Raw genomic sequence first — 26,600 nt, 5'->3', positions numbered from 1 at the left:
GCAGATTTGTGCGAACAAGACTATTTCTTTGATGCCCCTGCAATCAGCAATCTTGCAGCTATCTACTGTGGGAAGGATGGAGTAATAATATGTATATCAAGACACTGGAACTTATATCCTCACTAATCAAGCGAGAGTAAGCTTTTGTTACTATAGGGAGAGTTTGCTATTTGAACAACCTGATTTACCTGTGACATTTAACAATAACAAAAACGTATAATAAAACAAACCATTGATGAATCCAGTAAATTTATTTTCTGACATTTATAAATATCAACACAACATTTCATGTGGATATACACCCCCACCCCCCACCCCCAAAACAAAGGTCTAAATTGCTCAGTTATATTTTCCAAGGTTTACACAACCCCATTACCTTTTCTGGGGTTTCCTCACAATCAAATAACAATAGCCAGTTTCTAGACAACTGATAATCTCCACACAATAGTCACGCACAGAAACGACAGGAAAGCTGTAAATGCAGTGAAACATGATTAAAATACCACTGAACACCATTTCCATGGATGAAGTATTTTACTTCACAGTCAACATCAAATTTGAAGTGTCAATTTTCACTTAAACAGTTGCCAGGACAATAACAGTAGTCTTCTCAATTCTTTAGTTTCCACTTACATGAGGATACCGATCCCCTCAATTCTCTAGTTTCCACTCCCATAGAGAATACTTGTTTTCTCAATTTTTTCGTTTCCACTCATGTGGAGAACACCTGTCTACTCAGTCCTTTAGTTTCCACTTCATGGAAAATACCTGTCTTCTCAATTCTTCAGTTTCCACTTCCATGGAAAATACCTGTCTCCTCAATTCTTTTCTTTCCACTTCCATGGAAAATACCTGTCTCCTCAATTTTTTAGTTTCCACATACATGGAGAATACCTGTCTCCTCAGTTCTTTAGTTTCCACTTACATGAGGATACCGGGCTCCTCAATTCTCCAGTTTCCAGTTACATGAAAATACCTGTTTCCTCAGTTCTTTAGTTTCCACTCACATAGAGAATACTTGTCTTCTCAATTCTTTAGTTTCTAACAAGTGGGATCACTCGTTAACCTTTGATTAAAACAGGCTGATATTGGTACAGTTTGAATACAGGGCCATGTATTAGAAACAAACATTTCAAAACATTGAAATGACACGTCATATACAGTGCAACATTGTTAAATATTGTGAGACATCCCTCAGATATTTAATCCAAAACAGAATCACTGCTCATGTACAGAGGTGTTGTCATGTACAGATTAAGCCAGTGAAAGAGAGATGGAATGGTCTTTAAAGAATATTTCACTCAAATGATGACATGTGTATGTGTGTCTGCTTGTACTAGCCCAGACTTCAGCAGGTTTTATTAAAGTGCTAGCCCACTGACATACCATGCCATAGTTCAGCATGAACACTCCACTCTTGACTTCTTGTTGGACCCATTAATGTCGAGCGCAAGACAGGGATCAACAAGTACCATATTTTAATGTTTTTTTAATCCCCCTACAGGGGATTGAACCACTGACTTTCCGCGCTCTCTGGTCAGACACTCTAACCACTACACCACGGAAACGGTTAACCCAGTGAAAGTATAGCCTGTTGTTGAGTGTGTCACAATTTGGATCAGTGCTTAGGCTCTGACATCCTCGTTGGTTCTGCGATCTGGTTTGATTGCATCCTGCACCTGACTGATGTCTCCATTCTTGGCCTCAAGCAGTCTTGTGAGCCAGTCGCTGTCGTCTGTGAAACCCATCTGGGACATCTGATGGAGACCTCAGAAATCTTGGGGTCTGCAGGAAAATTATGAACACTAAAACGTTCATTCACAGTACCAAGCATAACAATTTGTGAAGAGCTATTTTGTGTAAGGTTTTACTGTATTGGATTTGGACATCAATACACTGCAACAAAAGCCTGAAAATATATTGAAATTGGTCGGTATTATTAACTCGATATTAACTATTATTAACTAGAGTCATCCTGGGCCACGGAGTCTTGTGGCTCCAGCTTTATGGGTTCAACATCTTCCTCTCTCATCTCGCCATCTTCTTTCCCAGCATCCTGGTCCTGGTTGTTGCCACAGCGACGATGGTAATGGCGGATTCGGTAACCACAGCCTTTGGGGCTACGTTGGCCACTTCCATGACACTTCCCACCACGATGGTGTCCTTGATCCTCAGCTTCAAAGTTCACGTGAACGCCTAAGACAGAAAGGACAGTTCCAACATTAATCTGTATCCTGTAATACATATTAAACTGAAGGGATCCAATTTATAGATCAACCTTTCAGAACATGTGTCAAATGATTTTTAAGAAATGTTTCTGGTCTGGAAAAATATCTTTGACCAGGCTAATCTGTTACATTAACAAAAGGAAGCAATCAGATCTGAACTTTCTATGTTAATGTCTAGGTTCTCATTCACAGAACCAACACAAAGCACAACATCAGTTATGAATAATGACAAACTCTTTACTGGATTTACAGTGGTGAGCAAGTTTAGTTTTACACTGCACTTAGCAATATTCCAGCTATACGGCAGTGTTCTATAAATACTCAAGTCAAGTGATCAACAACAGACAATCCAGTGATCAACAGCATTGGAAACCAATGATGTGTCAACCAAGTCAGCAAGCCTCACCACCCGATCCTGTTAGTCACCTCTTACGACAAGCAAGGTTTGCTGGATTTACAAAAGACAAGTCATACGATTTGCCATTATTTACTCATAATCAGGCTGAAACTTCTCTCTCTACATATACATTTGGAACACTCAAAATAAGCTTTACTTAGTAGTTTGACACTTCCAATTGCCCAATTAACATAGCTGTAGCAAATTAGGAACCAAATGACCATGTGGGTAATCCAAAATAATTGTCCTGACTTAAAAGCGGAAATTAAGTTTTCTATATATCTCTAATATATACACATTCTGTATTTTAACTGATCAATGAAAATAGTGTGCACTTGTAAGTACAAAGGAGTTATTCACATAAGTTTTTTGTGTGCAATAATCATAATGGGTGTGCAAAAGTGAGACAAAGGAGTTCCTCCATTGAAGCCTATAGAGGTGCCTCATAGCATTTGTGTATGTGAGCACTATGTATCTTAGCTTGTGATGCTCTTGAAATCAGCTTCATACAGCTGCCTCTGATGTTAGTCTGTTTAAGGACTTCTCTTGTTTTGTTTAGCCTGTGACATTCTTACCCCTCCAATATCAACAACCATTTGATTTATTGATGACATTGCAATACATTTATCTTCACAACTACACCCTTGCTATACCAAAATTACCTGAAGAGAAATTGAAAATGACAGCTATGAATTGTACAGTAATAATACTTATCCCATACAATTTCACGCATTGTACTCTCACTATCTCTCTCATGATAAACAGCTAAGTGAACCCTTGGCCTAGACTAACAGCTAGTCTCTGAAATGAACATATTTTACTGAAAAAACGTTCATAGTGAAAAAATAATAATATAATGAAATGGAGTCCTGAGACTTTCTTCATTTTCAGAAGCTAAGGAAATCTAGACTTGCCACATTTTCTAGACTTGCGTGGGCTTTCTTGGATATATATACTTCAGGGTCTGTTCGACAGACTACCCTTGGCCCAACACACCCCTTCTCGTCCTGTTCCTGGACAGACTGGTAGCCCATGAGAAGCATGAGCCTGTGCTCCAATATGGTCATGTGACTCCTTTGTCTTGTAATTCTCTTCTTGGTGTAACAGTCGTAAGTGGTGCACCATGGTTGGTTGGGTGGGATTCCACTGTGTGAGACTGGGTAAGTATTAAAAGTATACAATTTTTAGTGAAAATGTTCAAAATCTTAAACTTATCTTCTCTCATGTATTGTTCTTTTCCCTTCCTTGGAGGTGGGCTGTGCCCTGTGTCTGAGTGAATAACAGGTATGATGATGTGATGATAATGCACAAGGAGGCCAGAGTGCAATCTCCCAATCGACTGCATAACTCCAAAGCTTGTGATGGGTTGCTTCTTCCAAAACCCCATGGCTTCCTCAGCACAAACACTCCCATTGAGTGGGCATTCCTGAGTAAATGTAGTGTTCCAGTGTCCACTGGCCTGAAGACAAATGCTGAGCTCCACATGTCAACCACACATCACCTAAATTTCCAGAAAGGCACTGTGAATTAAAGTCTTGTGACTCGAATCTTGCCAAGACTCGAATCTTGAAACCATCTCCTACGATCTCCTTAAACACGAAAGTCAAAACAGCTTGGTATCCTCAACTCTTTAATGCTCAGTTCTGGGTGACAATGAGTGGGTGAGTGTGAGTATTAATCACTTCTGCAGCAGTATACATGAATAGCCTCTGTCTATGATAAAGTCACTCAGTGGTGATTGTACTGCATTGTTCCAGCTTGGAGACAGGTGAGGAAGATCTCATACCCAAAGGAAAGTAGAATGAAGATAAGTAACGGAGTTCCAACTTCCATACATCTTGATTCACTGATTCCATGGACAGAGGATGTCACTATCTGGCTGAGGACAGTTGCCACATCAGTACCAGGCAACCAAACTGATGGAGTCCAGTGGGAGTTAAAGACTGTCACTCTCCAAAACATCACAACATGTCAGCGGATAGTTGCTGAGGAGCCATCCTTGATGCTAAGACCTGATTCTCATAAAGGTTTGACACAGCTGGACGGAGCAGACAGGCAAAAGGGGAGGCTTGTAAGAAGGTGGATCTCATTCAAAAGACTAACATAGTAAGTAAGACTTCTGCTGGACAGGCTTTTGAGAGCTGTACTGGTCTGTGGTGGAGCTGAGGCTTTGGGATGAAATTGTCAACTTTGTAGTTCTTCTTACAGTCCATGCAAACATGTAATTTTTTTTAATAAAACCAATATTTATTACTTATCCTGACACGTGCTTGATATGCTTGTCTCCTCCTTCTATCTGAACATAGTGGGACACTTGAATCCCTTGAAGTTCCTTTCACTGAAGAGGACATAAAATCAACACTCACCCTAATGTAGCCAACTTTTAGCCCGTGCAAATTGGTCACATGACTGGCAATGCTTGTTACTCTGTCCGAGACGAGAACTACTGGGAATTCAGCGTGCAGTGCGGTTGGGAGGTCTTGATATCATGAGTCAGGACAAGTATAAAATAAAGTTTTTTACTTACAAAAAATACTGTTCCTTATCCTGACTCATGTTTATTATGCTTACAGAATCTGACAGAAACAGCGATCAATCAGAACACAGCTTACCAAATCGCGAAAGTGGACATTCACACATACCTTTTGAACTATTTATCTCGAAAAGGTTCGTACCCGAACGATTCCGAATGATATTTAGTGTACGATAAATTCCGGGTGATGCACACGGTGCACATTACAACCATGACAACGGTGAGTAAACAGTCCCTGAAAATAGTGTTTTTGGCAATATTCAAGGACGTCATCTTGCGGAAATATTGGCTAATGGTAACCATGTCAACAGAACCCCAAATCATATATACAGCTGGTCAAATAACTGTGTTATATACAGATTTTTGTTTGTGGAGAGATCTGTGTCGGTAACCTGAATATTTTAAAAGTCCCTCCGATCCCTAAATAGTAGCCGTTGTCTGATTGGTTAAATCTATTTAACCGTCTCGCGTTTGATTGGATGGTCATTGGTCGCTCCAAGGTTACCTGACGTGACCTTCTACTAGGTTTTGTTAGACTCAGTAGTATAGGGAATGGGGGTTCTAAAACACTTTCACAAAATGCCTCTACAAAGCCTTATTTACTAAATAAGGCTTTGGTTGGCCCCTTAGCTCTTGCTACTATTACCCCTACTACAAAAAAGTTGGCGGTAATTACTGTGCCTTGGTAGGAGGTAACACTGTGCCGTACGGCACGATCAATAATTCTTCTCTTACAAAACCCCTACCCGGCCCATCCCTCAAGTAGTATAAGTTAGGTTCGTCGGCTTTCATATCTACTTTATCTATGTTGTAAGTTTTGACTGACCATATAGGATCGGTGGCTCGCTTACGGCTATCGCCCCTATGTTATGTTTATATCGATGAAACAGTTTAACGTGAACCGCCTACGATCTCTTTGGTGTTCATAATAAAGGCTTGCTGGGCTTTTTGTATCCCCTGTTCTATGTACTTTTTTTTCTCGTCCTCGCTGATAGCAGACTTACGAGACTTGGATCGAATATCTTGTTTCATTCCGTTATATTTTTTGAGTTCAGAGAGGATTGAACGAAACTCCTCTTCTGAGATCTTACTGTCAGAGAGTGCCGTGGAAATTCGCTCACTCACTGTGTTCAGCTTTGCTTCGGCCAGAACCCTGATCTCGTCGTGTTTCAATGCCTTACGATTAAGTCTGCGTGATACTAACTTAAGCGCCAACCCTACCAACCCTGTCACCCCAGCCGTTATTTCAATACCTAGCACTATAGGTGCAGCCACGATGGTGGTTAACAACCCAACGCCTGCCGCCCCTAGTCCCATGCTGGTTGCCATAAGGGTAGTGTCAGCCCCGTCCACGATATTGAAAGCTCTATTGTACTTCTTACATAGTGCTTTCCGCGTGTCACGGTCTTGTTCTAGTTGGCGTTTCACATCACATAACTGCCTCAAGCGGAACCCATCTACGGTTTCCAGCGTCTTCGCTACTTCCTCTACAACTGGGTACAGACCCATCCTATAATATATATTTTGAAAGATATTTTAATTGGGTTTCAGTTAAAAATCTATCAATGTATTTGAAGTCTACAAGTTCTAGACTACTAGTCAGGGCAATAGGTGAGAGGCTAATAGAATTTCCTGTTGTAATAGAAACCCCAGGGGAGCTTATTAAACGTTTTATAGGACCCGTGGTATCCCGTTGTATAACAATACGACAATATTGGTATGTGTAAGACCAGCGTATTGACACCCCGGGTAAAATTTGGTGTACTATTGGGGGGTCTCCATCGAATAAAGCCGTAAAGAAGACTTCTATGATGAGGGTGAAAGGGGAGGATATTCTATCAAGATTACTGCTAAATGTTAATTTATTGTTTGGATAAGCACTTAACCCCTTTTTACCGTAACCAGCAGATGGTATGTGTACTAATGCCCTCTCCGGAATGAAATCCCCGGCCCAGATACCGTTGTTCTTAATCTTAGAGATACGCCCCGTATCTGCGTCTATTGTGATATAAGGTGAGGTGGGTGTTAAGTTGATCAGCCATTTGGGCTCTTTTAAATCTGGTAACGGCACCCGTCTGTACACGTTGTTTTTGAAGTGCAGGATGTATAATTCATCTTCCTCACCAGGCTGGTCGAATCCCTCTGTATCTCCCAGGTCGTTAAGCGTAGTGTTGGGATGATGACTGGTCATTATTATAATATTATTATATAATTTCCAACTGGTTTTCTGTTAATAATTCAGGGATTAAATTCATACCAATAAAGTGTATGTTGTTAGGTAGGAAGATCTTGGTTAGTGATATCTTGTTTTCCACGATCACGTTGACACCCTGCAGACTGGTGTTGGAGCCGACACCCACCCGAACGTAAACGTTGCAAACTTGATCCTTGTGTCGTTTCTCCCACCCTAGTTTGACTCCCTTCACGATCTCGACGTTATCCCCCGATGATTCCCCTAGGTAGACTTTGATGACCAGTGTTGTGTTTGACGGTATACCATCTAGTACTTTGTCCACGCCTTCGAATTCAGACACCAACTGTAATGCCACGTTTTGTATACCCGTTTTACTCGATAGCACGTGGAGTGGTGAATTGTTGATTGGGCTGACGACTACGCTACGTCTCTGAGTTGGGACGTAAGCCACGAGCAGGAATCCATCGTTCACGATTTTGTTTAGGTAGTGGTCTTTGTTATCAGTGAACACGTAGGGGGAGAAGAGCTTAATATTGAGCAACCAGTTGGCGTAATCGGGTAACAACACCCACTTGTCATCTTCGGTGAAGCCGAGCTTATATGGCTGGTTCTTTTTGATGGTAGTTCTCTCAACATCGTCTAAGTCGAACAGTTTACCTCCGAATGATGGGTATATTCTCCAGTTGTCATCACCGGTGTTGACGAGGGCGTACTTAGTGTTGGCTGTTGCTCCTGTGGTATCTATCATATCACTTAGGGCTCCACCGGAGGAGACTTCAACGCGTTTGTAAATGTTGTTTTTCAGTTGCAAGGCGTACGTTTTACCATCTACTCCGGGAGCGTCGAAACCACGCGTGTCTCCGAGGTCGGAGATCCCGATATTGACGCATTTTTTCACTCCGGGTCCTTGTGCGCTGGTCATGTTACATGAAGTGTTAAGCTGAGGTATCCTATATTTACAGGATTATGATTTATATCTAACACCGATATTGTCAGCTCAGGTATGTTGCCCTGGGTTAATCTCTTATACTGCCGTGGTGAAAATGACTCGGTTCTACCGTCGTTGAATTTCTCAGTTTTCACCGGCACTGCTCTCAGTATAGTGGAAGGGTGGCCTCCTTGAATGTTATACGTTGTGCTCACCTGACTGAGATGAATGTACAGCTCTCGGTACGGTACTAGGTCGGGTAACTTCGTGCCTGTGACGGTTGTTGTTGGTTTTATCTCGTCAGGGGACATACCGAGCATCCTTGCTAATGGTCGGCCGAGCCTCAAAGGGTTTATTCCATTGTTGATTAACACCACTGTACCGTTTGAGTCGTTCATCTTGAGTTCGGCCCCTAGGGGTTTGAAGACCTCATCGTTTAGAGAGCACACGCTGTAGTAGCCGTCAGTTATCTGACTGCGAGTTCCACTGACGAACAGCTTATTGTTGCTGATATTAATGTTAGTCCATTGCGGTAGGTAGGTGATATCGCAGAGTGCGACTTCGAGTTGACCTGACGTGTTATCGATCGCGTGCGTCAGCTGAACGGCCTCACCGCTCGTTATTCCTGGAAGTGTTATGTACATATTATAATATATGAATTATAAATTATAATATGGATTTAGCACACTTGAAAATCGTGGTGAATGCAGATGGTACGGGGTTTAAAACAACCTTTATTGATATCTTTGAAAAGTATGTCGTGTCCGTTAATAACGCGCAGGCGGTGGTAAACTGGAATCAAAACCCAATGCAGTTTTGGCAGAACCAACTCAACTTTGCTGTGTGGTGTGCGACGACAGGGTCGGGTGTGACACCAGACTACGGTATAGACGAACTGAGTAAGGCGGTTATTTTGTTTCATATTTATTATCAAACGAGACGAATATTGAAGGAAATAAGTGCTCCTCTTCCCCAAGATAAAGCGTGGAGTATGACGAATAACCCCTATGATAGACGCGCTTATGAACGTATTTGTGGGGAGTTTGAGATTCCAACGAATAAAGACTTTCGCCTTCCTGGTGTGAACCATGGTCTCGGTATAGTTCTCGTGTACTTCTACAGGTCCGGAACATATTATGCCGGTTCTAAAGATGGTTCATACAACCCAAACCGTCATACATTTACAGGCCCCACAACGAATGAAAAGATCCATGTCAGCTGTATAAAGCAAACCAGTCCTGATGCAGCCACAGCCTGGACTAAAATGATCTCAAAAACATCGAAAGAATTCACTCGTGCTGGTACAATACGCTTGAACGACTCGATTCGAACGTACGTGTGGGCGCTGTTGGGTGCGCAGTCGATGACGCGTTCTAACATCCTCGGTAAGGGAACTGCTTACGACGCTCAGACACAATTCGTTGCCAACGTTGAGGATGCTATCAATTCTCCAGTTGATCTCCCGAGGGCCATCGACCGTTACCAAAACGTGTTAGAATACGCCAGATCGAAAGTCAATTACGTGTTCGGCGTGGGGTTATACATGGCCCCGAGTGATATGCAACTGAGAATAAAAAAAGTGGTGGGTTATAACAACAAAATAGTCATAGCCACGAAGGATCAAAAGTTGGGTATCAACTCCGATATTAACACCCCCTATATCCCACACATCCCACCACGTGAAAAGGGTATAGTGGCGCCACCTCCGGAGCCTAAAGTTCATGTACCCCCCACACACCCCCATATTCATGTGGGGGGACCCCCCTATCAGCAGCATATTGATAATAAAACAGCCCTAGTGGTTGGCGGGGTAACTTTGGGACTTATTTGGTTAAAGATTTCTTAGCCGCTACGTACACCAGACCCGCCACGGCGACGATGGCTGCCCACAGGTTTTGACTGAGCCACATGGCAGTTTTAGACAGAGCGCTCAACAACCACGAGACGATGCTACCCAGGATGCCGGGAAGGGCTTCGGCGGCTTTACCAGCCAGTTTAGCTAGGCCTTCCCCGAGTTTTTTAATCCAGTCTTTAACACCGCCGCCAGGGGGTGTGGGGGTAACTCCCCCACCGGCAGGCCCCACAGGGGTACCTCCTGTTAGTGACACCACCAGGGTTGATATAATTAAACCCAATGCAGTCAGAATGCTGGCGATGGTGATCCCTTGCTCCCGGAATAATATCCGAATCCTGTCTGCTAACGTGGTGTCTCGGTGGAGAACTTGATTGATGGTTTCCCGTATACGGCTGACCTGGGATCTAAGCTTTTCTTTGTAGCCGGACGCTGTCTCCAACCAGGTCTGCCTTTCATCTTCCAAATTACGTATTCGTTCCTCAATGGTGGCTTTCATAGACTCGTCCTCAGTTTCACCGAGTTTTTTCTTTTCATAGGCGATGTGGTCGTCTATCTCACTCATTTTGGCTGTGCTTTTCCAGAGCTGACCACGAATGGTTTGCATCAACAGATCCAACCCCCTCAGTTCCCGAACGGTAAATTCGAGCCCCGGGAAGGGCTCGTTCTCGTAGTCGGCCAACATCTTTTTAATATCATAAGTCATGTTTTGATCTGATGTGGCGTCCCTGATGCCTTCCAGACCTTGAACTAACTTCGGAGGATACTGCTTAGGTCGCGCGCCACCGTAATCTATGAAACCTAGTTCATCTTGGACCAACTGACTTCCATGTTTACCGGCTAATGTTGATAAAGCAAGCGGTTCTCTAGTGCGTTTATTCATGAGATCGATCTCCGGGCGAGACTTCAAACGCAGCGTGCCATTGCTGAGGGTAAAATCGGAATAGTTCCTTCCCAACGGCTTGAGTTTGGATTTATTTTCAACTGCGTTGTAATAATCATCGACGGCGCCTTTAAGGAGCTCGTCACCTTGCGAGAATGAGGTCTCCTGGTCATCATTGAATGCCTGGGCACTATCGTCCCACATATCATCCATAGGTATGTCTTCATCCATTAGTATTAAAAATATATTTCTTTTATATAACAATGTACGGTAGAAAATTAGATCCTTTCAGAAAATTGAGAGAGCCATTAGGTGCCAGAGCCGTGCGACAGTCGGTGACCATCACCAACAATCCCAGCAAGATAGACCAGAATCAAACTCTGCTGGTTAGATTTCCAAACCTTGGTGAGAATGACCTCATTGTACCAGGCACTGTTCGACTGGCGTTCAATATCACGTTGACCTCCGTCAACGATAAACGCGAGCTAGTGCGGAACGTGGGTCGAGCTATCATCAAGAAAACGACCGTCAAGATCAGCGGTAACGAGGTACTGAGCATCGACGACAGCGACGTGTTTCACTGCTACAAGGATCTCTGGAAAAGCGAGAGAGAACGAGTCAATGATGTGTACCAGGGTATCAGCAAATCAACCCGGGCGCGCATAGGATACGTCTTCACGACAGACCAACAAGACAAGCTATCGGACGGTGAAAAGGCCATCGCTCTAGCATACGGGAATCGATTCTGCGTGCCGCTCGACTTCGAGTTGCTCACGGGACACGCGCCGTTTTACCAGGCCGCACTGGGTGATAGGCTAGAATACGAGCTCACGTTTAACGACTATAGCAAAGTAGTGCGTACGCCGAACGGTGATGAGGCCAGTTATGCCATAGACAACATCTCTCTGGAGTTCGACATGGTCACTAGCCCGGAGCTGGCCAGGCAGGTTCGAAGTCAGTACTCTGGGAAGATGGCTATACTGTACGATCGCGTACTGAGGCATAGATCAGTCGTGCGAGATAAGAGCGACACTGTGTGGAATATCAACCTGAACGTGCCGGCGCGATCGATGAAAGGTATCCTGGTCGTCCCCGTGGAGGATTACGAGCCATTCCGGAGGGACAGCGAGAAGTTTTTCAACCCCGAGATTGAAAAGGTGGAAGTGACCATCGAGGGCGTGCCCAACCAGCTGTTCAGTCATGGTATGAGACCACACCAGCAGTGGGATGAGATAAAAAAGCTACCAGTGGGGGATTATATAACAAAGGACCTGGACCTAGGCTCCGTGCAGATCGGTGAATACCTGACCACCAAGTACGCCCTATGGTTGGACATGCGATCCACGGATGATGATAAACTGCACGGTAGCGGGCGCCGTATAGATAACGGCAGCGAAGGGATAACCATCCAGATTACTAAGAAGGCTCAACCCGCTGGTAAGTTGAAATTATATCTGTACGTTATTATGGACGCGCAACTTAATATAGACAATGGGAGATTCGTGCAAGCCATCTACTGAGTGGGGGACACCCCTACACCCACAACTACCCACTGACCCACACTGCGCTATCATATGCGGGCAGACTGGCTGTGGGAAGACCGTTTTCGTGTTGGATATGTTGGAGGGTTACTACAAGGATGTGTTCGATAACATCGTTATCATGTGCCCTACTCTGAGCATGAATAAAACGTACGCGCGACCTTGGGTGATGACGGACCCGGATGTACACAAAATCGACCCTGGAACACGCCTGCAGGACTGGTTGAAAGCTCTTCACGAGAAATTTAAAGGGGAACCGACGCTGTTTATACTGGACGACTGCAGCGCTAATCGCGAGATAACAAAAAAGAGAGACATGCTATCGTACCTGGCCTTCTCCGGCCGGCATGCAAATCACAGCGTCTGGGTGCTAACGCAGAAGTTCAACTCGGTGTTGAAAGACCTCAGGGAGCAGACGCGATGGGTGGCCTTATTTCACTGCAAGGATAGGGATTCGTTCGAGGAGTGTTTGAGAGAGAACGATGTGATGAGTAAATTAGAACGGGAACGGGTGAAGAAACAGCTCGCTGAAACTAAACACGCTAAGCTCGTTCTAAAGACCGACCAACCAGTAGCATATATAGTATGCTAAGCAAAGCTAAGCAAAGCTAAGCTAAAGCTAAGCAAAGCTAAGCAAATGCTAAGCATAGCTATGATATTTGAAGTGTTTGTCGTGTGCAACTTAACATTCATTTCTCTGTGTTTTGTCTGCATCGGGTATTATATAGTTAAAACTAAATCTTACTTGTTATATTATAAGATGGAGTGTGAGGAATTGCTCGAACAATTGTCGTTGGAGGGTTCCCCCAGTGGGGGTGTGGGGGATTCCCCCAAGCGAGAGAAACTGGTGGCGTTGGCTGTTGGCGGCAAAGCCAAACATTACTTTGGAGACTACACTCCAGATAAAATTAACAAAATGTCAGCCGAAGAAATCGATAAGCTGTACGCTAGATACGAGTCCCGGCTCGGAGCAGAAATGACAAAGACAATAGGATCGGCTATGACCCAGATATACACCGGTATTGTATCACACTTCCTTCCCATTCCACCAGAGCGCCGACTTTACCTGTGGGAGGACCTCGAGAAAGACCCTTTTATCGAACACGCCGTGAGCTCTATCAGCTGCGGGCTGTACCACAAATATGGTATGTTGTTGGCTCCAGTGACGGCGGCGATTATCACGGCAAAACATTGTCAATTTGAGAGAAAGAATAATAATAATAGTATAGATGGATGCTGCACAGGAAACCCCAGTGGAGGAGACCCCAGTGGTGGTACCCCCTTCACAGGAACCAGTGACGGTGGAGACCACTTCAACAGTAACCAGACAGAAGAATCCTAAGAGAGTAGCTGCCGGTAAAAAACGGTGGTGTAACCAACATAAAGTGACCAATCCAACCCGACTGTTGTTGGCTGTAGGCGTAACTGCTGCCTTGGCTATCTCGTGGTTATATACACGTGAGGGAAACCCTAACCGTGAGGTGGATACCCCCACGCCGCCGGCAGGCCCCACTATTGACCCGCATATCATGTTATAATTTTAATATTTTATATCATATACATAATGTCTGAGGGGAAAACGTTCGTCAACGACGCATACCACGCCACAGTGGTCGCTAGTCTAGCCGTAGGGTACGCTCGGTTGACTAAAATGGTGCTTAAACAACCAACTATCAAGCTAGATTTCAACCTGCAGGATATGGGTATGCTCATAATGAACCTTGGTATGGCGATGGCCACAAAAGACATCCTAGTAAAACAAGGGATCATACCTGATAATATAATGAAATAAATATAGGGATGGCCACGATAGCTATGATGGTCGGTGGGGCGTTAGTGAATGCCCTGGCATTTTCCGGGAGTAATTACCTCTTCTCGAAACTACGAGATGATCACGCGGCTGAAATACAGGAAGAAAGGAAGCGACACGATCTCGCTACTGAGAAATTACAAAGAGCACAGGCCGAGTACGCTAAAAAACGCCTCCAGAGGATCGATTTTATTAACGAACAACTCACGCGTGAAAACCATGCCGTTCAAACATTCAACGATGTTGATGAAGCAATGAAAGAATACTATCTACTAACTGGTAAACAATTGGAACCGCTCAATAAACCCACACTCGCTCAGTACTACACACCATCCAAGGGACAAATGAATCGTGAACTGGGCTTCATAGTGTTGGGTATAGCAGCTACTGCGTTGGTTGCGAAGCAATTAAACTAAAATACCTATATAAGTAAACATGAGACCCGCTCCATACCGATGCGAATATATACTTATGGGGAAGACCGAGGCCTGTGGTAGGAAATGCAGGAATCAGGGGTTCTGTTGTTTCCATATGGGAAGTCCTAACTACACGTGTTCTGTGTGTGGTATCGGGGTTAAAGGGCACTACTGTTTATGTAAAGCTCACGGAGCGAACGTAGTCAGACATCAACTCATATACGAGAATAAAAAAGGCTACATAAAAGAACGTAGGCGACTGCTCAAGATAGCCACTTAAGAGTTACCTCCCCTTACTGTGAACCAATTAGACATTAGTTTTCTTAGGTGTAAACACGATGTCTACTGTGCGCGAGCTCAAGAGGGTCGCAAAACAGAGAGGTGTTATCGGGTATTCTAGAATGCGGAAGTCAGCATTGTTGAGATTACTAGGTTTAGAAGCCCCTCCTACGGTAAAACAATTAAAAGCTCAAGCAAAACAGCTTGGACACACGGGTTATTCAAACCTGGGGAGAGCCGGGTTAACCGCATTGTTATCACATGCCCCCGTAGCAAAACCTCCCACTGTAAAACAACTGAAAGCCGAGGCACACGATTTGGGTTTAGGCGGGTATTCCCGTATGAGAAAACCACAGCTTTTAGAATTATTACGACAGAATAGAGCTATTGACCTACAGTTCGTGCGCACTGAGCGCGCTGTAGGCAACTATTTGAGAGGTTGGCGCATGCTCGTCGATAGAAACATAGACATTACAGATATCAAGCCTCTGATAGCTGATAAGGTCAACCAGGAACTAAATAATCTAGGAAGTATCAAGTTTCAGATCACAGTGAAAATGTCGCTCGATAAGCAGGTTGGGAGTACCACTGAGTATGTTCAGCCTTACTTCCGAGGCCAACAAGAGGTCGTCACACATGCAGAGACCATTGACGCATCAATCGATAATAGTTTTCAGCAGATACGAGAATACCTAGAACGCTACACACACTTGGGGTCCGGGTGGGCTGTAGATAAAATCGATAACGTCTATCTAGACATAGCTAACTACGTGCCGTTCAGAGGCGGGTCATACCTAGCCTTGCCCCCCTACTATAAGAACAAACAAGCCATAGTAAACGTTAAGAATAGAGGAAACGATTGCCTGAGGTTAGCTATCAGGTCAGCTTTATTTCCAGCTGACACTAATCCGAACAGGGCTTCTAATTATCCACAGGACGATGGGCTCAACTGGGATGGTATAGATGAACCCACCCCCATATCTCAGATCACTAAAGTAGAAAAACAGAATAATCTGGCTATAAATGTCTTTGGGCACGAAGGTAACACAACAATAGTACACAGGGTCAGCCCGGTGAAGGATCGCCAAGTTATCAATATATTCATGATCCAGCGAGGTGACAAGTATCACTACACATGGATAAAACACTTTAGCAGGCTGTTGTATGACCAATCGGCACACAGAGAAAAGACCCACTTCTGTGAACGATGCCTACACGGTTTCAGTCGAGCTGATTTATTAGAATCCCACCGGGATGATTGCCAAGGTGTGGGGCAGACGGCCATACGAGTCGACATGCCTAAGGAAGGTGAAAATATCCTAAAATTCAGTAACCACAAGAACCAATGTCTGTACCTTATACTATATACGCCGACTTCGAAGCCTTAGTGGCTGCCGCCGGCGAGGCTCCCAGTGGTAGCTTCACCCACAAGACACAAGAGCATAAAGCCTGTTCGTTTGGATACATTGTCGTCCGTTGTGACGGGGAAACGAAAGCCCCGGTAGTGTATAGGGGGCCTGACGCGGCTGAAAGGTTTCTAAAGTGTTTGCAGGAGGAAGAAAAAATTATTAGGAATGCATTGTATAGAATCGCTCCCATGCGTATGACCCGAGCCGACAGGCTAGCTCACGCTAGTAGCACTAACTGTCACGTGTGTGAATCACCACTTAACGGTGATTCGGTGAGAGATCACTGTCACATAACTGGTAAGTATAGAGGCGCCGCTCACAACGCGTGCAACCTCAAGCTTAAAATCAACCCTAAGACAATAAACATCCCCGTTGTCTTTCACAACTTGAGAGGGTACGACTCACACTTGATCATGCAGGCCATCGCGAAAATCGATGGTAATATAACGTGCATCCCCAACAACATGGAGAGATACATCTCCTTCAGCTTAAACGGACTTAGGTTCATTGACTCGTTTCAGTTCCTCCTGTCGTCACTCGACAGTCTGGTCAAGGCCAACAATACCTTCCCTATCACCGATCGATACACAGACGCCGAGACTAGACCCCTGCTTATGAGGAAGGGTGTGTACCCCTATGAGTACATGGATAGTTGGGCCAAGTTCACCGAGACCAGACTACCCCCTATTGACTGCTTTTATAGCAAGCTGAATGAGGCGTCCGTCTCACGAGATGATTACTCGCACGCGACTAACGTATGGAATAAACTGGGTTGTAAGAACCTGGGTGATTATCACGACCTGTACTTGAGGACAGATGTACTGCTGTTAGCCGACGTGTTTGAAACGTTTCGGCGGACCTGTTTAAAGCAGTATAAACTCGACCCCGCATGGTATTACACCAGCCCAGGTCTGTCGTGGGACGCCTTGCTTAAAAAGACCGGAGTTAATTTGGAATTGCTCACAGATTACGACATGCACCTATTCATTGAGAAAGGCTTGCGAGGTGGGATTTCCATGGCATCCAAACGATACGCGAAAGCAAATAATCAATACGTGAAAGGTTACGATCCTAACAAACCAACCAATCACATTCTATACCTCGACGCAAACAACCTGTACGGCTGGGCCATGAGTCAGTATCTACCTACAGGGGGATTCGAATGGGTACCCCACGTTGATGTTATGGGGGTTGCACCAGATTCGAACAAAGGGTATATCCTCGAAGTTGACTTAGAGTATCCCAAGGAATTACACACATCGCACAACAGCTATCCCCTTGCACCCGAACGTATGAGGGTTAACACAGACTGGATGTCTGAGTACCAACATAACTTGTCAGGTGGGCGTGTGACAGACGTTGAAAAACTCGTGCCTAACTTAATGAATAAGACCAAGTACATCGTTCACTATCGCAACCTACAGCTGTACCTGTCGTTGGGTATGAGGCTGACCAAAATACACAGGGTGCTCATGTTCGACCAGAGCCCATGGATGGAGCCCTACATCAGAATGAACACAGACCTACGAAAAAAAGCCACCAGTGATTTTGAGAAAAATCTCTACAAGCTCATGAACAACTCGGTGTTTGGTAAGACTATGGAGAACCTGAGGAAACGCGTGACCGTGAAGCTGGTTAGATCTAGTGAGGAAGACAAGCTCAGGAAATTGATAGCCAATCCGGCATTCAACCGTAGTAAGATATTCACAGACAACCTGGTTGCCCTACACATGAAGAAAAGCCACATAAAATTCAACCGGCCTGTTTACGTGGGGATGAGCATCCTCGATTTATCCAAACACCTGATGTACGACTTTTACTACAACGAGCTCAAGAAACAGTACGGCGACAGGTGTGAAGTGCTGTACACTGACACGGATTCCCTGCTGATGGAGATTCGAACCGAGGACGTGTACGAGGACATGAGGAAACACCTCGATTTATACGACACCAGCGACTACCCTAAGACCCATACCCTACACAGTACGGTAAATAAAAAGGTCCTAGGTAAGATGAAGGACGAGTGTGCTGGCACGCCCATAGCCGAGTACATAGGTTTGAGACCTAAGATGTACTCCATACTGAAAGCCGACAATAGTGAGATCCGGAAGGCTAAGGGGGTTAAGAAGTATGTGGTGAAACAACACATCAAACACGCCAGATTCAAGGAAGCCCTGTTCAAGACCCGTACCTTTAGGCATAAAATGAACACACTTAGAAGTGATGGACATAAGATATACGGACTGACTATAAACAAGACGTCCCTGTCGCCTATGGACACGAAACGTTGGATAGCTATTGATGGGATAAACACATATGCATATGGACATGAAAAAATTTGAGGCTATTTACTACAGCCCGCGTGGGTACTGGAAAGGAGCTAGCGCAGTAGATAAGCTAGCTAAAATAGCGCGAGTACCCCCGGAGGAAGCCAAAGCGTGGCTTGAAAAACAAGCCCTGTGGCAGATCTATTTGCCGGCACCACGCTACGTGCCTAGAAGGAGGTTCGGTATTAACATACCTAATAGCGTTCACCAGGCAGACCTACTGTTCCTACCCCACGACAAGAGGTACAAGTATGCCTTAACCGTAGTGGACGTAGCCAGTCGTTACAAGGAAGCCGAACCCTTGACCACGAAAGATTCGGCCCAGGTAGCCAGAGGATTCGAACGCATATACAAACGCAGTCCGCTGACGTGGCCAACAGAGCTGCAAGTTGACCCCGGACGGGAGTTCATGGGTGCCGTGTCACAACTGCTAGCCAAACACGATACAAAGGTCAGGCGTGGCACGGCCGGAGCCCATCGCAGCCAAGCCATAGTTGAGAGATTTAATAGGACTTTGGCTGAGCGCTTGTTCGGCTATCAGTATGCTAGGGAGATGACCACCCCTGGAAAACGATCGACTGAATGGGTCACGAGGTTACCCAAGGTGGTGTCGGCAATCAACCATGAAGTCACCCGTCTCACCGGTAAGAAACCGGCAGACGCTATCAAACTAAAATCAATAGTTGCAGAGTCGGCCGCTCCATTGCGTGGGAAGGAGAAACAGATACCAGATAGGGCCCTAGTGAGGTATCTATACCAGCCGGGGGAACACGAGGGCGATAGCCGTAAGCGAGCCACCGATCCTATATGGTCAGTCAAAACTTACAACATAGATAAAGTGGATATGAAAGCCGACGAACCTAACTTGTACTACTTGAGGGGTGGGCCGGGTAGGGGTTTTGTAAGAGAAGAATTATTGATCGTGCCGTACGGCACAGTGTTACCTCCTACCAAGGCACAGTAATTACCGCCAACTTTTTTGTAGTAGGGGTAATAGTAGCAAGAGCTAAGGGGCCAACCAAAGCCTTATTTAGTAAATAAGGCTTTGTAGAGGCATTTTGTGAAAGTGTTTTAGAACCCCCATTCCCTATACTACTGACTCAGTGGTGAAGTGTAACGAAATACACCGAGACTTAGTTTACTTAGACTGCAACTGGTGAATGCCAGCAATGTCCTCAGTGGTGATGTCACATAGGTGGTGGTTGGCAGCTCTCAATTACTCTTGTAAGCGAGCTATTTCCATGTAGAGTGGGCTCTTACTTCATGTGGATTGGAGGCTCACAGAGGTTCAAATCATGCTGCTTTGTAGGCCCTCAGTATAACAGCTCTCATCCATACTGAGATAGTCTTGCGGTAAACTTCCATAGGTGTCTCAGTAGATAGTGGGATGAATAGGCGCTTGAACTTTGTCTCTCTGACTTAGTTTGCTGAAGATATATTTTCAATGCTCTGACAGGGCATAATGATAAATGCTGTGTATCATGTGGCCTGAGGACTGTCAATAATGCCGGGATGTGGAATTGTCATACCAGTTGTCCATTCAGTTGATTTTTGGCAAAAATCCCATCACATTCCTTGGTGCGCAATCTCACGATGATTGGTGTCTAGAGCATGTATTTCTGACATCTGTACTGCCATTGTCAGAGCAAATAGAAACAGCATTTTCTGTGTCAACAGTTTAAAGGATGTCCGACCTAGAGGCTCGTAAACGTCTGTGGTGAGATGTTGGAGTACAACATTCACATCCCAAACTGGTGCCTTAAATCTGCATTGTTGGTCTTCCAGCTTGAACGAGCGTACACTTTCATCAGCTAGATCCAAAATCTCATGGTGATGACGATGCTGAGTGCTGCTAATAAGGTTGATAGTGTAGAGCCTTTAAGACCTCTAGTATGCCATATGTGACATAAGTAGTCTGCAACTTGAGGATGATGCAGTGAAGCCCTTCCACTTGGTGTATGTCTCAAATTGTATCCCTTTATCATCATAAAAGGAGTGAGTAGATCTACGTAGAGCAAAGATGACTGCCTTCACCGCTCTATCAGAATATCCTCGATGTTTCAAGCAGTCTTATACGATCAATATGTGTTGTTGGAACGATGTCGGATTGCCGAGTGCATGTTTGGTGTGTGGATGGACAAGTAGGTTCTTCCACTCAGGGAGACTCAGTGATGGTTGATCTAGTTCCTCACTGAGTACTGGGAACCACTCTCTCACCTTACCAATGTGGCATACCTTTATGTAGAGATTCAAGTTGTCGACAATGTCGAAGAGTTGAAAGCTAGCTGTATCAGCATGTGAGATCATGTTGAACTTTGCTTGTTTATGTAGAATGTTACACTGGACTTGTCGGGGTGAACCATCAGTAGTTTGTTCCTGAATGGTGTTGATCAGTCTCATGCCGTGTTGATTACAATTTTCATCTACAGGTGGTTGATATGCAAAGTGCTGTTTGCCCAAATTCCTGCTGCAACCTCATTGTTCAGGTGTGCATCCCAACCTTGTAATGATGTATCAACATAGAGAAGACTGTGGCAGTTCAGCTCTGACAAATTGTTCTCTGTGCAACGTTGTAATGGGCGTAGTTGTAGTCTTCCCTGCGACGGAGACGGCATTGCTACTGTCAAAGTGGTAATGGAGAGAGTAGAACTTGCAGCATCATGGCTTGAATCTTGTCTCAATCATGTTGCAAAGATTCTTCTTCCCTGGAATGTAGAGATTGTATCAGAACCAAGTCTGACTTCATCAGTAATCATCCGGTAATACGATACCATTCTGTGTATGCCATGCTTGTTGCTATTGGAATGTTTCAGTCAGCTAAATATACATGAAGACAGTCGGTGAGGTAATACAAACAGGTACATGCTTCATCTGTAATGAAAATGTTGGTACTGGAATCACTTCGTCTTCAGATTGTCAACATTGTAGGTTGACAGCGGGCTGTCCTGCATGTGAAGTCTATTTATAAACTGCCTGGCTGTCGCAGCAGTGTTGCAGCCAAATGATCATTGTGAAATTTTGTGCAGTCAGTGATTCCCTCACTACCATTCGGTTTGTCTCAGAGATATGTGTGTAAGCACATGTATAAAAGACTGACTAGAAGCGTGCTAAACCTTCTGTCATTAAATACTGACAAAGGCAGACTGTCCTCGTGGTTGTCAGTGTTCTTCAACTGCAGATTATACTGTCGTTATCTTATACAGATCCTTCTGTTATGGCGTTTAATGTTAGTTGGCTGATTATGCATGTGTCAGTCCCGAATGCGATCACACATGCCTGCATGCATGCATGCTCCTGTGAAGAATGAAGATCCACGTTCAACAGTGATGAACCTTTCCTGCTGAAATGCTGAAGGCACTTGAGCGCAGTTGAGAGTTTTTTGGAGAGTAAATGTTTGAGTGTTGAAGGATGGGATGTTTTGACGCTGATACTTCGTCGCAGTATGGAAACTAAGATGTCAGGTACCATAGCTATCAGCGTAATCGGAGGGAAGGTCAAGATGTCAAGTCATCATAGATCATCTAGTAGGTGAGGGCAATGGACTCATTTGATGGTGGAGTGAGGTCTCGCCCAGTTGTAATCCAAGATGTAATCTCTGCATCTGAGAAGATGACTTCATTTCCCTCTGATGTAAGCCAGCGATTGTGCAACGAGTTATCTCTATTCCTCCGCGAATGCATTCATGAGTTGTCCGAAAGGATTCGTTGAACGTTGTCCCTGCGCCCCTGCACTATCCCTGCTATCTTCATGTCTGCGTGCATCCCTGGAGTGGTTGGCATTCAGTGAATACTTCCAAGCAGGCCTGCATGTGGAGACCACATCCGATGAAAATGACGAATGATGACAATGATTGGGGGATGCAGGCAGTGAATCCCTTACAGCAGTAGCACGATACATGTGTGCATGCACTCACGGAGTAAAGATGCACTCGCATCCTCTAAAGATACAGCTGATGGTGAAGATCTTCGTGAATGGGAGAGTTCACATGCATCTTCATCTGACGGACCTGTTGCAGATGTCTAATCATCATACAAAGTGACTGTAGTTGATTGATGATGTCCAGATGCTGAAACAGAAGCATCCGATGTGTTGAGTGTAGACATTGTTGATGTCTACATTGAAAGTAGACTCTCTGATGGTTGCAGCATCGTTGCAGATGCAGTAGATAAAGGTCTGCTAGCTGTTGTGCTGATTCCCTGAAGCTCTGTACCTCTGGTGGTAGGCATCAAGATACATCTTAGATGTCTCGTTCGTTGGGAGGGACGATATCATCAGTCTTCGAAGAAGAGCTGGTTCGTTGTTTCTGCAAAGATCTAGTAGTTGAGGAATAGTCTAGGAGGACATAGTTGACTTCAATTTCCTTAGTTGAGATGACATTGATTTCATATGATATTTCACAATTTCATATCGTAATGGTAATTAATACAGACAAAAGCCGTACAACGCAAAATTTTGCGTAAAGGACCGAAATATAAGAGGATATTAAATGCCGCATCAGGACTCAAGTTGACTTCAACTGTCTCGTAGGGCGATGGTGTAGAGAGTGACAAACATGGTGACCAAATTGCACACCAATGAATGGGATAAAGGGAAGCTATATGTGGGTGAGTGTTGATTTTATGTCCTCCTCAGTGAAGGGAACTTCAAGGGATTCAAGTGTTCTATGTTCAGTCAGAAGCAGACAAGCATAATAGGCATGAGTCATGATAAGAAAAATGTTTCCTTTCCTTGACGTTGAATCTTTATTTCTCCATGATGTTGAAGGTTATTTAATCCAGTTTATTTGCCACAGTTTACAGGATGTCAGCACCCAAGAAAGGCTAAAACGACAAGAGAAGGAAGTCTCATGACCATATCAGAGCACAGGCTGCATGCTTCTCAAAGGCAGCCAGGCTGTTCAGGAGCAGGAGCTGTTGGGATGATTTGGGGTGAAGGGTTAAAGAGAAGCCAAAAACTGTATGTTCAGTTTGCTACCACCCAGCTATAGATCAGATATGTGAGATAGGATAAGTTTGAAAATATGCACCTCTCCTTGTTCCCAAAAGCTGTACTGACACACCAGGATTACTTCACAATCTATCAACATATTGTAAAAAGGTGAAACCATCACATAACAAACTATTATGATAATGACTGACATACCAAAAGGGTCCACCACAGTTTCCACATTCTCTCCCACATTGTGGAGATGTTCCTCCTCAGGTCTAGAATCCTGTTCCCCATCCTGGTTGGGACCAGAGTCTGCTCTGGGGGGAACATTCCCATCCGTTTCCATGACACATCTACCATGAGGGTTGTGCCAATGGATCTTTTTGGCCCCACACTGACGACAGAGGTCATAGTCTGGACACACACAGCGCTTGTAGTGGATGCCGTGGACAGCACCTTTGCATGCATTACACACAACACTGGGGTGGAGTGTTCCATTGCCGCCACTCCTGCTGGCAGATGACGTCAGAGCATGCTCTGAAATGACCAATCAGCAAACAGTATGAAACAGACCTTGCTAAATATATGAAAGTGTTCGTTAGTTTGTCAAGTTTACATTTTTATAAGAATAACAGAATATTGATCTCCATCTTAAGAATTCAGTGATGTCAGATTCTGCTTGGAACACAATGTTTCAGAATACTTTCTTACTCCTTTAATTTATGAGTTTATATATTGAAATATTTCTTCTGAGGTAAATGGTCGATATAAATCTGTCTCTGACAGACAGGCCAGAAGGAAATGAAATCCTCATTTCACAATGTAGTCAAATATAAATTTTGCAATTCCTAAAAGTGTATAAAGTAATTATTGCAACAAACATGAATCATCAATATCCTCCATTATTTGGTCTTGTCAACAGAAAGCTTCATAATCAAACTGTATGAAATATTAGCTTCAATATTCATTTCAGGAAATGTGCTTTGAAATTTACAAATGTACAAGTGACTGTCTCTATATGTCTCGCATATTGATTTAACACTGTGACTACAGTGTTGCAAGATTTACAATCCATATACATCCAGTCTCACCTCTAACATAGATTCTGAACACAGAATCAGTTACAAATCCCAGAGCTTCCATCAATTCCTCATCTGAAGAGAAACACACCAGGTCTCCATCGCTGTCTGGAGAAACAAAAAAATTTGAACACCCCATTAAATATGAAAATCCATACAGTCTATATATACTCAAATGTATCATTTCACGGACTCATCTTCAACATCTGTTATCAAGCTGTCATATGGAAGACAAGTGCATTCAATACCAGCATATCCCACTGAATATCACCATATTTCACAGATAATTCCAATACCTATCAATTTGTAATTTGTCAACGCACATTCATGTAAACAGTGATAAAAATGACATTTGAATTCAAATTCACATAAAACCAAAACACAAATATGATGTGGGTTCCTGATAAACCCAGACATAGAGCCTATAATCCAAACTATTTTTCTTACGTTTCTCAAATTGAACCAAACTATTTACCAACACACAGTATTGTCTTGGAAGTTTTTGCCACAAGCTTCATTTGACTGTGGAAAAGCCATATCAAAGAAAACAAGGTCTAACAAGAAAGTCATAGAATCTGTCATTTCACTGATCCCATATATAACCTGTCAGTGTTACTTAAATTACTCGGCCATGTCACACATATAACTCACCTTTCCAAAAGAGGTTGAAGTTTCCAGTGACAAGTCCCGGAAAGACTTCTGACACCTTCATAAATATGTAAGTAAAACTTGCCGATGCATCAGCAGGAACTCCGAAACGTCTGATCTCAGCCTTTGGGTTCCCATCCCGCTCCAGGAACGCTTTAACTACGACCGACATCTTTTTGTGAAGTGTTAGTGATTCAGTGTCCATCAAAGGTGGATTCATTGCTATACAGTGGAAGTTCTCTAAGCCTGTGTCCCTCAAAGGTGGATTTGTTGTTAGACATGGGAAGCTGTCTACGCCTGTATCACCCAAAGGTGGATTTGTTGTTATACAGTGGATGCTGTCTAAGCCTGTCCTAAACTCTTCCATGTCATCAGTATTGACACTTGCGCTCTCACCACTAACCTTCAATTGTTTGATATCATGGCGTGTTTTCCATGATGCTAGCCATCCATCTGAAGCTTTGAAATCGCTTATGTCCAGTTGTGATGCGAACTGAAGAGCCCTTTCCTTCAGAATGGGACCAGAAATTGGTAATTGTTGGCTGCGCGCGGCCAAAAACCAGCTATATGTCAGTTTGTTGATGCGATCAAATTTACAGTTATCATTGAAGCGTTTTGTTTTGGGGCTGATGTTTTGTTCAGATTTAGTCTGATAGAAGTCTTTTTTCTTAAGAATGTCCGAAACTGTTTGTCTAGCAATTTGATATTTAAAAGCGAGTTCTTTTTGCGATGGCCGAGGGACAGACTCAAAGTCTTCTATCAGTTTCAGTTTCTGATTTAATGTAAGTTCCATACGTGCCCGTTTGGCTTGGGGTGGCTTTGCCATTGTAGTAAATCGGGTAATTTATACTTTATAAATTGGTTGTTGTGCGGTATAAGTGGGTTGTTTATATCTATCTATCGCAGCACCGAGAAAATGGTTGGCTTTCAATATCTTTTGCAGTAAATTAACAAACAGGTCATTGGGTATTCGGGTGGCTTATCATTACCTTTTCACCTTTACGTAAGTACATTATAAGAGTAATTATCTTGTTGCCATTTATTACACATATTACTCACACTGAGCAGTGAAAATTTGGGTATCTATAGTAGAACTTTGATGTCCGCCATGTTGCGCCCGGAAGCGGAAGGTGCAGACAGTAGTACC

At 44.0% G+C, this 26,600-nt stretch overlaps 1 protein-coding gene across 1 annotated transcript; it reads right to left on the bottom strand.

Annotated features, from left to right (window-relative positions):
* Positions 1 to 232: 232 nt before the first annotated feature.
* LOC137272994 (uncharacterized) lies at positions 233 to 26,600 on the bottom strand. Its single transcript, XM_067805433.1, has 5 exons — positions 25,457 to 26,600; positions 24,818 to 24,913; positions 23,940 to 24,263; positions 1,966 to 2,196; positions 233 to 1,785 (listed from the first exon to the last, which is right to left on the bottom strand). The coding sequence occupies exons 1-5, from the start codon at positions 26,277 to 26,279 to the stop codon at positions 1,619 to 1,621; spliced, it is 1,641 nt and encodes a 546-aa protein (XP_067661534.1). The 5' UTR covers positions 26,280 to 26,600; the 3' UTR covers positions 233 to 1,618.

This window comes from Haliotis asinina, chromosome 2 (genome assembly GCF_037392515.1).
Source record: "Haliotis asinina isolate JCU_RB_2024 chromosome 2, JCU_Hal_asi_v2, whole genome shotgun sequence".
Classification (NCBI taxonomy): domain Eukaryota; kingdom Metazoa; phylum Mollusca; class Gastropoda; order Lepetellida; family Haliotidae; genus Haliotis; species Haliotis asinina.
The sequence above is the reverse complement of the archived record's forward strand: the minus strand, read 5'-3'. Positions and strand labels throughout refer to the sequence as shown.